General features: G+C 35.3%; 2 protein-coding genes across 2 annotated transcripts in view; both read right to left on the bottom strand.

Moving 5' to 3' along the window:
- Positions 1 to 15885, bottom strand: part of LOC126779469 (putative pre-mRNA-splicing factor ATP-dependent RNA helicase PRP1) — a 105403-nt gene that overhangs the window by 68496 nt on the left and 21022 nt on the right. The gene's annotated exons all lie outside the window — the stretch shown is intronic.
- Positions 3580 to 15832, bottom strand: LOC126779638 (pyridoxal phosphate phosphatase PHOSPHO2-like). Its single transcript, XM_050503790.1, has 4 exons — positions 15473 to 15832; positions 8571 to 8759; positions 5775 to 6014; positions 3580 to 5110 (listed from the first exon to the last, which is right to left on the bottom strand). Exons 1-4 carry the CDS (start codon positions 15614 to 15616, stop codon positions 4949 to 4951), a joined length of 735 nt encoding a protein of 244 aa, XP_050359747.1. The 5' UTR covers positions 15617 to 15832; the 3' UTR covers positions 3580 to 4948.

The raw sequence follows: 15885 nt of genomic DNA, 5'->3' as shown, positions 1-15885 counted from the left end.
CGGCCAGAAACTCGGTAAACACTTTTTTTTTACAAAATTACAAATTCCTTTCAATTACATACTTAGTTCCTTCACGAGATCCAGCAATCGTTCAAACCACGCATTTTTGTCAGACTGATATGTTCAGTAACAGGCTTTACTAATAATATTATTTTTTATAAATAATTGAAGCATGTTTAGTGGCAACTCAAGGAAAGACTACAGCATTTTATTTAAAAAAAAATCTTCTAAGATTTCAAGAATACATGGGTAAAAAATGAAGTTGTTCATACAGAATGTTCATACAGATGTAATTAATTCATTAAATGTCAGATAAATTAAATGTCGTTTCAAGTGAGAGAGAGTGAGTAATGCGACTTCCGAATGCAGAATTATAGAAATTTTACACGCAAATAAATTAAATAATCTCTAAAATTATCATTTTATTAGTAAAATATCTATTAAACTTATATACAATATCGGACACACATAACAAATGCTAGAATATTCTATAAATTAATTACAGTATTGAAAACATTATCTATTTTATTCAAACAATAAGAAAGCAAGTTTCACCAAGAACCAGAAAATATAATAAGTAATGTCTATATTAATCTCTTATACATTATTTTGGTATGAAAACTATAAAATAGATAAAATAAACTGTATGTATATATAAGGATTATGTAGTATTAAATATTACTTTTATAGTGAAAAATAATATTTAAATATAATTATATATAAATAATTTATTAATATAGATGGTTAAACTAATATTGTATGTAAAGTATTATTTATATGTGAATATAACTTATAAAAACAGCAAAATAAATTTGGCGATTGGTAGTATAAATAAATAAACAACTATCAACACTTGCAAGCTTTTGAAATGAAACTGCCGAATAACAAATGACTAAGAAGAGTCTGGACTGTACCCTTAGAATGGCGGAATCACCATCATCCATACAAGGAATCCAAAATCCACAATAAAAAACGTAATCCAAAATTTTAATTGTGATACAATATACCAAACTACAAACCAACAGAAGTCACGAACAACACGTCTTGGAGACTTCAGTTTAAGAAAAAGCTTTCGAAATTGCAATGTTACGGGATTATATTAAATACTACCACCGGTTCGGAGTGTAGATTCTACTGAGAATAACCAGCAAGAAACTCGGTCGTTACCCACAACTCAAACTTCGATTTATATTATTTTAGTGATAACCTAATCTTGCAATATATTTTTTACGGTCTCTTAAAGTTAACGAATTGAAATTAGTAAACCAAGCTGTGACGGGCGGACATATAGATGGAAAAACGGCTATAAATAATCAATATTGTACAGTTTGATATTCGCGATGTATATTATTATAGATAATTCAAATAGTAGACGGGTGGGGTATAAACAAACCTTAGATTTACATATTCCATACGACTCGCTAATAGCTCTGCTGTATTATGCACTAAAGACTCATATCTCTATTTACAACAAAACACTGTTACACTTAACTACTTATATACACTTTAATTTTACTTCAAAAGTTCATCAATATTCAAAAAGACTTTTACAGTAACCCATAATGTGTACCACAGATTATTCAAAATCTCAACTAATGGTATTTTTGGCAGAATATTTTGGGCTCAAATAGAGTGTATACGCGCCAGAAGAGAGAAAAAAATGGTACTGCGTCAGTTTAAGATCAAAATTGTTTATTTACTCCTGTAATTGGAATAGTAGTTTATTTTATTTTTTTTCTCTTTCTGGCGTGTATCTACGCTATCAACAAAATATTCTGCCTATGTCACGTATAAAATAGATGACACATACGATATGAAATTATTCGATTTCAAATAATAGCCTATATTATTTAAATAAATCAGATTTTTGTCGACTGTCAGTGGGTGGACAGATCGTGACCACGTGACCACAGGACGACAGATATAATACATAATGATAGCTGTTAAACTGCGAACGATATAATATATAAATATAAATTAATGTATGTAACTTAAAATCAGTGCCAAGAAAAGATAGAACTAGTGTTAAAATTATCAGTATATTTGTAATTAATGATTAGGCTAGTGATGTGCATTATCGATAAAGTGAATATGCTTCCAAAGAAATTATCGACAGTCGCAACTTTATTTGTTATATAATATTGATATAATTTAGATTACAAATTTAAAAAAAATCTTTTCATTAAATTCGTTTAATTAATATAACACCAATTCTGTTTTCATTGTCTATGGTAAGAGGTGATCGTTTACTGTCAAATTGTTTTTATTTCAATTAATTCCATTGCAATAATAGTTTTATTCTAATATTTGTATATAAGTACTTATGCATTTGTATTTGTAAATAAAGAAGTATTTATTATGTACATACAACAGTCGATAAATAAAACGTCTTAGTATTCTATTGAAGTTTTATTTTTATGCAACAAATGTATTACAGTTGATAATTAAAAAAAGTCATACTTACTCTGTAGCTTACGTGTATATATTTTTTATTATAATATTGTTTTTGTCATGTCCTCCAGACCGATTTCGGCCACGGCGGCGCGAGGCACGGGAGTGTGCCCACTTCCAGACTTCGGGCTGCTACTGAGAATTTTCTGACAGAAAAACCCAATAAATTTTTATTGGCCCGACCTGGGAATTGAACCCAGGACCTCCGGGTCTGCGGCCTTACATTAAGCCCCTAGACTTACTACTACTATTTTAACTACTAATATTATAGGAATATATCAAATCAATAAATTGTCTATGGCTTCATCTCAATGTCTCTGATAACTTTCAACAAAGCTACGTATGAGTAGTGTCCATGTGGGATACCTGTCATAATTATTACGTAAATAGCGAATAGATGTAAAAAGGACATATCCTGAGAATAACACAATTGGATCTTAATTACGCTTTCATGAAAACACCGTTGGCGTGGTTGGTAGATACTTGCCTTTCACGCCGAAGGTTGTGGGTTCGATTCCCACCCAGGACAGACATTTGTGTGCATTAACATGTCTGTTTGTCCTGAGTCTGGGTGTAATTATCTATATAAGTATGTATTTACAAAAAGAAAAGTAGTATATGTAGTATATCAGTTGTCTGGTTTCCATAGTACAAGCTATGCTTAGTTTGGGATCAGATGGCCGAATAATGTCCCAGAATATTATTAATATCTGCCCCCTCACACGTAGGCGTCGTGGTGGGAGGAAGCTAGTACCAAAATAAAAATATCCCAAAACCAAATAATAATAATTTCGAATAGATTAAATCGTTGTTTACATTGGAGTAATTATAATTGTTCTAATAGCTCATCATCATCACTTACCATCAGGTGGTCCATATGCTCGTCCACCTATCTATTTACAAACTGAACCGATTTTGATGAAATTATGTACGAAGCAAGTTTCAAGCCCAAGGACGGACAAATGCTATCTTTTTTACCTAATACCCGCCCCTCTCCCCCTAGTAGTAAATAAATATTTTCAATCACGCATGACCACAAACATACCTTACGTAAATACTTATGTATTCTAAGATGGAACATACCTTTAAATATTAAACGATCGGAAAAATAAACACATTTACTAGAATGTAGATATTTATTTCATAAATAAAAATAAATCATTATATTATCTATGTAAATAGCATTTCATATATAACCTTAAAAATAGCTCACAGCAATCGACAAATAGGTTTTTTTTCTATAATAATGTAGACTATCTTACGTGTTATCTCTATAGACGGCGTTGGCAGAACAATTTGTGCTCAAGTAGGCACACGCCAGAAATAAAAAAATATACTGTTTTGTGCAATTTTGACTATTATTTGTACCATTATACGGACGATTTAAGCTTTATTTTAGAATAGACTTTTAATGGAAGGTAAAATTTGTCGAGTAGGGCGGGGGTGGGGGTGGTGACTATTTTAAATTTGATTTAAAAAAGGTCATACATCAATTTTTTAATTAAATGGGAAGTTTTAATGATTTAACAATTCCTGGATACTTAATTGGTTGATATGTAGAATTATAAAAATATAATCAGTTAATTTGTATTAATAATACCAAAAAAGCTGTTTTTTTAATTGTACTAATTTCTAAATAGTCTACAGCAGATCTACTAACATTAAGGATAAATATTTCATAAAAGATTCTAATTTGGATGCGCTGATCATAGGAACTGACAGGCCAGTTTGGCAATCATAGCCCGTTGATTGAGGGAGATTATGGAACTGAGCATTGTTCCTAGTTTGTTTATTTATTCGTTAACGTTAACTGCGGTTTGTATGAAATGAAAACAGCGCCATCTAGTGACAGTAATCCATAATAAATTGAAGTTAACATCAACGCGATCGAGGAATTAAAACTCGCACTGGGCAATAAGATTTGACAAACTTTAAAGAAGTACTCAATTTCCGAACGCATACTGCATAATGCAAATATACTGTACAACGCAAGTGAATACATATGTGGCAGAATTTCAATGAAATTAGACACATGCCCATTTCCTCACGATGTTTTCCTTCACCGTCAAGCACGAGATGAATTATAAACACAAATTAAGCACATGAAAATTGAGTGGTGCTTGCCCGGTGCTCGCGCGTTCTAACCACTAGGCCATCTCGGCTTTTCGGATCTATATCATTATTATAGCCATCATGCTCGCCCACTCATATACGGCGAAAACGCAAAGAAAATATCGTTCGAATTTTGAAATAAGCTTGGGCGGGAAAATTCGTAACAAACAGATGTCTAGGCCATTAATAAAACCCACAATAAACAAAAAATATCAAATAGCTCTTTATAAATATACTTGTCTATGGTTAAGTCACATTGACAACCTGTGACCTACCTGTGACGTCATACGTCATACTGACATTTGTATTGGATACCCGCAAAAATATTTCCTAATATATAAATAATAATTAAATATTTAGTATAAATAAATAGAAGTATATCTTATTAACTTTTGGTGGTTTTAGATCTCCCGGGAAACAGTTCCTCGAGTATCGTGAACGCGTCATCCCAGGGGACCACCTTGGCAGTTACTTGAGGGTTTGGTGTTGACAGATTCTTCATGATCAAATCGTACAATGGGTAGCCCTTCCTTGGGAAGACGATTCCCTGAAAGAAATTAAGTTTAACAATTACATATTTTTTTTAATATAAATTTGTCCATTGGTATATAGTATATTCTGGTGGAGTAAAGATAAACCATAGAAACCAAAATTTCACGCGATTCGCTAATAGCTCTGCTGTATTATGCACTACAAGCAGTTCGCGATTAATATATCTCTATTTATAACACAACACTGTTACATTTAACAATAATCTATCCACTTTAATTCCACAAAAGTTCCGATAAATACTTCGCCAAAATTTAAGTAGCCATTTTTTCACAAATTCACATTCGATACCAATTATCTTTACTTATCGATTCGATTCGTCCATTCGATCATAGACCTGACAACGTAGAATACGGAGTTAAGTCCAGACATCAGTGGACATACTTGGTGGTGGGGCTCTGTGCAAGCCCACTTGGGTAAACCCACTCATCAGATATTGAACCGCTAAACAGCATTACTTAGCAACAACGTTACGATTTAAAGGGTTAATTAGTTAGTGTAACTACAGACACGAGGGACATAACATCTTAGTTCAAAAGGGCTACCAACCTATCCACCAACCTATGGGCTATGTTCACTTACCATATGAAAGCCCATTTGCCAGCCTACCTATAGTAAATATATATATATATATATATATATATACCTTGTATTTTACTTACTTCATCCGGCAAAGTGATAGCAGGACAGAAGTCATTCCGCCCATCTCCAATGTAGACGTGCAGCTTATAGTAGAGGTTTGAATAACGGCTCATCCTCGAGTGTCTCCAGTTCGAGAGTGCCATCGACTTGCAGAGGTTGCGTGGGCATCTCGGACATTCAATCTGCCGCATGCACGGCTCGATGTATAAACGGTCGTTTTTCCAGAACGCGCGATTTGTCACCACCTCCGTTATCGCTTCCTGGAAACAAGGAACGGCAAATTGGGGTTCAATTCCTGGGTCAGAAAAAACTCAAGAGAGTATAGCCTACTGCGCAGGACATGTACACAAGTCAGTGAGTGAGACTTACATCTTAGTTACCAAGGTTGGTGGAGCAATGGCTATTAAAGGAATAGTTAATATTTCTCACAGGGCTAATGTCTATAGGTGGTTGGGACCACTTCCATCATGCCTACTTGCTAGTCTGCCTACCTAATACAATAAAAAAGGTCAAACACACTTTTGTTCAGTTTCTTAAGGTCGGAACTTCGCTGAATATACAAATCGATCAATGGCTTTCGTGAATGAAATTGGCTTTAGTAAAGATACTCTAAAAACATCTTAGCGCGATACAGATTATCGGAAAGCTGCTTATAAAACAAACGCAAACTATTGGCGTTTATTTTCTTCGACTTCATCAAAATAGGCTGTCAATATAATATAAGTTGGTATTAATCATCAGATATTCTACCGCAAAACAGCAGTACTTGATATTGTTGTGTTCCGGTTTGAAGGGTGAGTGAGCCAGTGTAATTACAGGCACAAGGGACATAAAATCTTAGTTCCCAAGGTTGGTGGCGCATTGGCTATGTAAGCGATGGTTGACATTTCTTACAATGCCAATCTCTAAGGGCGTTGGTGACCATTTACCATCAGGTGGCCCATATGCTCGTCCGCCTTCATATTCCATAAAAAAAATGTTTGTGAGTTCGACACAGTTTGACTGATCACCATTTTTGGCACATAATTTTTTTTTCAAAAGATAGGCCTTATTCGAAATAATATACTAATGGGTTATTAGAAATATTAACCGTTCCATACGTCATCTTCGATAACTAAAATGTTATGTAACTTGGGTCTGTAGTTACACTGGCTCAAACACCCTTCAAACCAGAACACAACGCCACAGGTTTTCTCTATTCTCTATCCGATGTGACGGAAAAGAGTACGAACACAGAACAACGTTTAAGGGCAGCTTTAAGTGCTTTCCGAGGCTCGGGGTCTTTAAACTTCCAGACAGCAGCAAAGTGAACATTTTTTGATCAAAATTCCCAATATATTGTTTTTTTACTCGACCCAACGTTTGGGCCTAAATCCTCAGAAACTATGCATATTACAAACTAGCCATTAAACCAACGAGTCATCTATATATATATATAGTAGTGGTGCTTGCCCGGGTTTGAACCCACGATCATCGGTTAAGATTCACGCGTTCTAACCACTAGGCCATCTCGGCTTTTTAATTTGTGATTATAATTCATCTCGTGCTTGACGGTGAAGGAAAACATCGTGAGGAAACCTGCATGTGTCTAATTTCATTGAAATTATGTCACATGTGTATTCTACCAACCCGCATTGGAGCAGCGTGGTGGAATAAGCTCCAAACCTTCTCAAAAAGGGGAGAGGAGGCCTTAGCCCAGTAGTGGGATATTAACAGGCTGTTACTGTTACTGTATATCACATATAAGAGTAACTGACTGACATATCACAGCACAGCACAGATCAAACTACTAGGGCAAACGCCATGAAAATTTGCTTACAGATTCCTTTTACACAGTAGATAAGCATTAAGGAAATGTTTGAAAATGTAACCCCTAAGTTATGATACAGGGGACGAAAGGTTGTTAGAAATTCTTTTTTTTTTTTAAAGGGTCATATAATTTGTTTTTCAGCAATTATGTATTATGACGCGAGCTGTTACAGGTAAGGCGTCAGTTTACATATCAATAAGACAGTGAGATCACGGAAACTGTTTAATTAAGTTAGAACATTACAAGGTTCAACTGTGACGTCACACCACTATATGAAGTGAGCTCATGAAGGTTCGAGAGAGCTATTATGGCTTGTTCACACTGCCCTAAACATTTATTTAAGCATTTCGTGTGCCGCGAATCTTTCGCAACTTTTTTTTTTATTTTTTTTTGACAAAGGCCTTCCCTATTGTGCCTAAAATTCAAAGCTGCTAATTATCAAATCTAAACTGCTTTCAAGCCATACTAATATAATTATTATTAAGGAAAAGGAATTCTAGTAAATTAAAAGATAAAATTGTACTAACGATTATAGGTAAATGAATGAATATTCTACATTCCAAGCCGTAACCCAAGCAAGAGAACGGTCAGCCGGACATTTAAAATCGCACGGCTTTTTTTCGCATTTTTGAAAACTTATGTACGTAACAAATAATCACTCAAAAAAAACTAATACTTTAACTATTTTATTTTAAAATGATTTTTATAAAATGAGTGGACGGGCAAATGGACCACCTAATGGTAAGTGATCACCACCGGCCATGGACATAGGCGCTGTATGAAATATTAAACGTTCCTTACATCGCCAATGCGCCATCAACCTTAGGAACTATGATGTTATATCGCTTATGCCTAAATACCGGTTCACTCACCCTTCAAACCGGAACACAACAATACTAATATTTGCTAGGGGTTAGAATATCTGATAAGTGGGCGGTACCTAAACAGACGAGCTTGCAAAAGCCCTGCCACCAAGTAGATATACATTATACAAGTGAACTCATACCAGTAAGCCGTGTTCTTTCAGCCAATGGTTGACGAAGACGCTGTTCGCGTCTGTGAGTACGAGAATATCCCACCCCTCCTTGGCTAGGGTGCTGATCAGCTCGACGATGCCAGGGTTTGGTGGCATCGAAGCGATGCTGTCCAAAATATCCGATGGATGGAGACCAGCGGAGTAAGCGTGTTCGAAGACCTGGAAATAAATAAATCTGTCGATAATATTGTTTTCCACTGACCAAGGAAATAAATTAAGGAAGGAAGCATGCTGTTCTATCAATGCAAGATAAATCATTCACAGCTTTATGTGTTACTTTAGATACATCAGTACAGGTAAATATTATATAAATCTATATCTTCCTTATTTATTTTGATTAAGAAAGTAAACGGTTTAGTTTGTTTGTACTAAAAATTACAAAACAAACATTAAATAAATCAATACAGCATATGCAGGCCTCCATTCTCTAGGGGGATTACCAGGGTCCTGAGAACCTCCCTAGTCCCGGCGACGCCTATTGCGGCGGAAGGAGAAGGTGCGCATAGCGCCTCATTCTTCTCCCCGGTCTTCTTCGGCGGAGCAGGTTTGCAGCGGCGTCGTCTTCCCGCTCCCGCTCCGCGGCATCCTTCTGCGACATCACATTTTCACAGAAGGGGACCATTTCCGACCAGCACTCCTCGCTTCCGAGCATCGCGTTGATGATGCTCGGCAAGGAGAGGTCTCCGCCGACAACTGCCACCAGGGAATGCCTCTGGGGCCCAAACGTCACTCCGTCAGGGTGTGTTGCGCAGTGTCGATTGGCGCACCACACTCGAAGCAGGAAGGTGATATTTCCCGCCGCGCTATCTTGTGCAGGTACTTACCGAAGCAGCCGTGTCCGGTAAGTACCTGCGTCAACCTAAACGAGAGCGTGTCTCGTTATCTTTTAACCCAGCGACTCAAGTGGGGACGTACCGCCTCCTCTGTCACCAGGCCCGCTGTGGGGGGCCCCAGATCCTCCTCCCATCGGGCTATCAGGGCTTGCTGGGCTAGAGCCCTGATCCGCTCGACATCCGTTGACCCTGGACGGTCGCCGCGGTCTCTCGCCTCGGCCCAGAAGCAGTATTTGATCTGAGTAAGCGACCAGATCATCAGAAACTAAATTTCTGGTGACCGATATCCAAGGGTACGGACCAGTTTTTGGTACCTGATAAATCGTATCGATCTAACTTTGGAGTCCTTGAAATTTATTTTAGGGAGACGAACAAATGGTTACAATGACATCTGATTAGAGCTGACCTTCGCCCGTATCGATCTACGAAATAGGAATAAGTATTTTGTGTCTGCGAATAAATTGGCCAACCAAACTTATTACCATTTGACGGGAGCATTGGCGAGCGTGTGGTGCACAACCACGTTACACAGAGGATAACGCTGGTTCTAAGTGGGTAGCCCAAGTCTTTAGCGGACACTAACGGGCACTAACAGTGGAAGGGATATATAAATTAAATTCCCAGCAAAAAAGCTAAACAGAGCCCCGCCACCAGTAAATCTTAATCATTTTATTTATTAATAGGCAAGTTTTCTGACGTCAATACACACATCCTCACGATCCATTGTTTTTTTTAAACAACTATTTAAAGATATGAAATGTTTATTAATAAAGATTACATAACATATATATAACGTTGGGTTCGAATATAAAAATCGCTGAACACATCTCCGGTAACTCAGATTCTGGCAAGGTTCCATACAACTCGATGACTGCAGTAATTTTCGACATTGACCTCGGAAACCACCCAAGCTTGAAGAGTTCAAGGATCTTTGAAAATAAATCCAAATAGGTACCAGCTTATGAACAGACCCGGGACTTAGAGGTCCAAGGTCCTTAGGCTTTTTGACATTTAAGCTGAAGTTAGGACGCAGTAAGAGTAAAATTATATTATTTTTCGAATAACGGGACTTTGTTTTTTTAATATATATTGATTCCGGGTAATTCATGATAATACATATCTTTTTTATGTTATAGGTAGGCGGACGGGCAAAATAGGCCACCTGATGTTAAGCGGTCATCACCGCCCATAGATATTGGCGATGTAAGAAATATTAACCATTCCTAATATCGCCAATGCGCCGCCAACTTTGGGAAAGAAGATGTTATGTTCCTTGTGCCTGTAGTTACACTGGCTCACTCACCCTCCAAATCGGAACGCACCAATACCAAGTACTGCTGTTAAGCGGTAGAATATATGATGAGTGGGCGGTACCTACCCAGACTATCACAATATCACCTACTTATGTTTACATAAATATCCGATAATTTCGATCGGATAAATTTTCCGACAAATTTTAAATATCTCTCTCTCTTTTGGGGTTGCCATTTACCGAAAATCCGAAAATCCAATAATTATACCAAAATTAAGTTAATTATGAAAAATATGACATTTTTCTAAGTTAATTATGGTTATGTTAAGACTATGGTATGTGTCATGAGTTTTATTCATTGTCACAACGCGCTGTGTTCAAACCGCATGATAGACACGAATTTCTCGAAGCGAAAGTCTTGGCCACTCAAAACCAGCGTTATCATCTGCGCAGCGTGGTGGTTCACCACACGCTCGCCAATACAATGACCAAATCGCGTTGTCCACTGTTTTTCGCAATGAGCGTTTTCCTTCCTTACTCCTAGCAGATATATCTAACCCAAAATATTAATACTATATACATATATACATATACATATATATATAAAAATACTTAAACGACACCGTATTAGCGGTATTTTTTATCGTTAATAGCAAATCGCGCGTTATCTAAATCTCCGCTGATAAGAATCATTACGCTGCGATCAATCACTAACACAAGCGTTGCATGAGTATTATAACACTGATATTTAAAGCCGTCATGGTTCCGAGGTTGAAACGCGTAAGTCTTAAGCGAAGATTGCGGGATCAAAGCCAACAAGCACGACAAACATTTTGTGTGCTTGTCGGGTGAATGTTGACCAATATGTATATACTGACTCGCATTGGAGCTGAATAAGCTTCAAAACGTTCTCTTCAGAAGAGAAGGCCAGCAGTCATTTACAGACTACCTTTTACTTATGGTATATAGTAGGTCTTTGTGAAAGCCCGTCTGGGTAGATACCACCGTAGGTACCACCAACCCAACACATACCGCGAAACAATACTTTATATTGAATACCAGTTTGAACGGAGAAAGAACCAGTGTAATTACTCCCAAGTGACATTGTTAAGATGTTTCTTACTTTCCAAAGTTTATAAACCTTGAGTTATGGTTTATATTTTTTACAGTGACCACTCACCATCAGATGCAACATTGGCCAGTCTACCCGAACATATTAAATTAAAAATAGCTTATGTCTGCATATTGAAGAACGTAGAGAACAAAGAGACCAAATGTTTCTTTACAAAATATTAAATAATTTAATTGATTCTCCATATCTGCTCAGTGAGATTTTATTTAAGTGTCCTCGTTTTAACGCTCGCTCTCAGGATACTTTTTCAATACCCATTTATAAAACTAATTATTTCAAAAATTCTTTTATTCTAGGATCTTGTAATAGTCATAATAGAAAATACAACCACATTGATCTGTTTAAAAATAGTTTAAGTAAATTTTATAATCTTGTGAAAAATACTTATTAGTAATTAACCATAACCATATTTACGTTAAAATTTTACTTTGTCATAAATAGTTATATTTTATGTAACATCAAAATTAGTCCACTTCCCTGTTAAAACAGTAGTGGAAACTTAACTGGCATAAGTGTTAAAATATGATTATTATATTAAGTTGTAATATACGATATGCTGTATGTTTCCCTAATAAATAAATAAATAAATAAATAAATAAATAAATAAATAAATAAATATCCCGAAACATCCCCACTTAACACAATAAAATATTGAATCATTTCTATTACACTGAAGTACAAAGCTGTTTATAGTTCGTAGTTTTGATAACAATTTTGGAAAAACAAATTTCTCACTTTTCATAACAATATTCATTTATTTTCATTTTATAATGAACAAGTTTTCACCCGAAAGTTGGGGAAAGGGGTAATACCCCTTTCAAACTTCAAATATTACCTATGTTAACTGATAAACATAAGAGTACTTGCAAATGGCTTTAGTATATTTTAAAATTCTTGTAACAATCATAATATATTAAAAGTATTCATGAATATATTTTTTGGATGTTTTTTTTTTTTTTTTAATCTTGATGTGGAAGCTCCGAGCCCATAGCCCTGGGTTGCCATCCAAAAAATCCGACCGTGTCGGATTGACGTTAGTAATCGTAATGACGTATTTACACACACACACACACACACACACACTTGTGACCGGTCACCGTGCATCACATATACGTAGTTACGTATATAATGAGTTATATACGCTTAATAAACTAAGATATAGTTATATTATCACGTATCGCGTCATCACTATGTACCGTCATGAACATGTGCAAGCTATATGCAATTTTATTTTTGAAACTACCGGTCTAAGGATGTAAACGGAGCCATAATAAAAAAAAAATTAAAAAGGGAAATGACGCAAAGGTTTCTCCAGAAAAAAAAACAACCTATTATCATATTTCCACTTGGAACGGCAATTCATATAAGAGGGAAATTCTAATTAGTATATCATAAGAAATAACTTTATTACAAAATAATACGAGCTAAAATTCCCATTATTGTTTCTTATTATTTTTTAATAAAATTAGTAGCCTATATGGCGAGATGGCCCAGTGGTAAGAACGCGTGAATCTTAACCGATGAACGTGGGTTCAAACCCGGGCAAGCACCTCTGAATTTACATGTGCTTAATTTCTGTTTATAATTCATCTCGTGCTTTTCGGTGAAGGAAAACATCGTGAGGAAACCTGCATGTGTCTAATTTCATCGAAATTTTGCCACATGTGTATTCCACCAACCCGCACTGGAGCAGCATGGTGGAATAAGCTCCAAACCTTCTCCTCAAAAAGGGAGAGGAGGCCTTAGCCCAGCAGTGGGACATTTACAGGCTGTTACTGTTACTGATGGCAAGATGGCCCAGTGGTAAGAACGCGTAAATCTTAACCGATAATCGTGGGTCCAAACCGGGGCTTGCACCACTGAATTTTCATGTTGGCATCATCTTCTGCTTGGTGGTGAAGGAAAACATCGTGAGGAAACTTGCATATGTCTAATTTCACCGAAATTTTGCCACATGTGTATTCTACCAACCCGCATTGGAGCAGCGTGGTGGTCTCTCCCTTTTTGAAGGTAACTTATATATGATATGATATACAATATGACAGATAAAACACAAGTCTCCTCACAAAGTTTCACAACTGAGCACAGAATGAATTATAAGCTAATATTAACTAAGCATAAACATAAATAAGTGATGTTTGGATTTCCCAAATTCAAACCAGAAATTATCTTATATTTAAATTTAAAAATATCCAGACTAATAACAACCTCTGCGACTATACTCAAGTTATTACGATTTAATTATATTTAAATATCTATGTAACTTGATCGAATTACAGTAACTACCTCAATCTTTAGAAATAATTTACTTAATTATTATAAAATGCGTTATTAGTTTTAATTAATACTTTTAATAATTTCAATTATGATATCGCCAATTGATTTTTTATTGTAACAATGACATTAATTTATAATTTCATTTTAACATTTTTTTAATAATTACTGATGATAATTTGTTACTTTTAATTCGAGTTTGATTAGATTGAATCTGGAAGTGCTATGTACACTTGTAACTGACATGTATATTAGATATACTATTATTGTTTTATAAATTGATTTATTCAATGCTTTATATGTATGTTGTAATTGTGCTTTTACAAATAAATAAATAAATGACTGTGTTTCTTGTTCGTTAATCTCGGTAGAATCTACATTCCAATGTTTACTACATACTACATTTTGTCGATTGAAAACTGCTTGCAAGTCTATATAAATAAAGTACTTTTGATTTGATTTGTTAGAATAAACAGGACATATTATAGTGTAGAAGTGGGTGCTAACAAAGATGTTCTCTCATAATCCGTTCAAATGGCAAATGAGAGATGACCAGATACTGTATAAGGGCAGGATCAATGAGAGTACATGCTTTCCTTTACTTGCTGATCAGGAGATGAATTATAAATACAAATTAAGCACATGAAATGAATGATGCTTGCCTGGGTTTGAACCCACAGTCATCAGTTAAGTTTTATACATTCTAACTACTGGGCCATCTCGTCTCAATACTGCAAAATATACTTAAAGGGATTTATTTATCACTCTTGTAAAAATTACATTAAAGTTCTATGATTAACATTTTTTTTAATCGATTGCAAAAATATTTTTGTAATTTGTGCAATTAATTGTTATAGTATGTAATTAAATTCCATTTTTTATTTGTTATGTATGAATTACTTTTATGTTGAAACTTGATTAACTTATGAAAAATTTAATTAAAATTTTAATGAATGTAAACATTTATGGTTTGTTTTTGGGAAAATTTTTGGAAAAAAAATGTATATAGCATTATATGAAATTTTATTAAAGTAACTCTGTCTGTATGTTACACTTTCGTCCACTCAACCAATTTTGGTGAAATTTGGTATGGAACAAGCTCGAACCCTTGAAGGAGTTATAATTCATAATAGGCAATTTTATTATAAAAACATCTAAACCAAAAATCGCGAACGAAGCTGCGAGCGAAAACAACCATATCTTATATACTTTATATTTTCTAGTTCTAATCAATGATGTTATACGCGTAAAAAGAAGGTTCTAATGCTTTTCAAATACATAAAATAAAATGATTTAATTACTCTGTATAATTTATATTTTTTTTTATATGACCAATTAATTCGGATGATTGCATTTTGTAATAATAAAAATAAAATCTTACATCGCTCATATATGGCGTCCAGTCATGATTACCGGCTTCCCATTCAGGTGGTGGTTTTTTTTCACGTAATCTATTTATAATCGTCGCGTCCGAATCACCGTCAACAATTGTACGGTCAAAATCAAATACTGCTAAATTTGTCATTTTTAAAATACGCGCACTCGCTGTCTCGTTTGCGAACCTACTGCGGACTCCGAAGTGCGGAGTGCGGAACACGGTCTACAGATCTATACCTTTCGCGAGTCACTTGACAATGAGAATTTTTGCGAATATTCGGAACGTGACGCAATGGTTTTGGCATGGCAATTTTTTTTATACTTTTTCCGCAAAATTTCAAGGCTTTACATTCTGACGTTTCCATTGTGCTATAACAATTGACATTAAACGTCACTTTGATGTTCGAGTTGAGGGCA

Source organism: Nymphalis io, chromosome 29 (genome assembly GCF_905147045.1).
Source record: "Nymphalis io chromosome 29, ilAglIoxx1.1, whole genome shotgun sequence".
NCBI lineage: Eukaryota > Metazoa > Arthropoda > Insecta > Lepidoptera > Nymphalidae > Nymphalis > Nymphalis io.
Note: the sequence above shows the minus strand (reverse complement) of the source record. Positions and strands in the feature narration are given on the sequence as shown.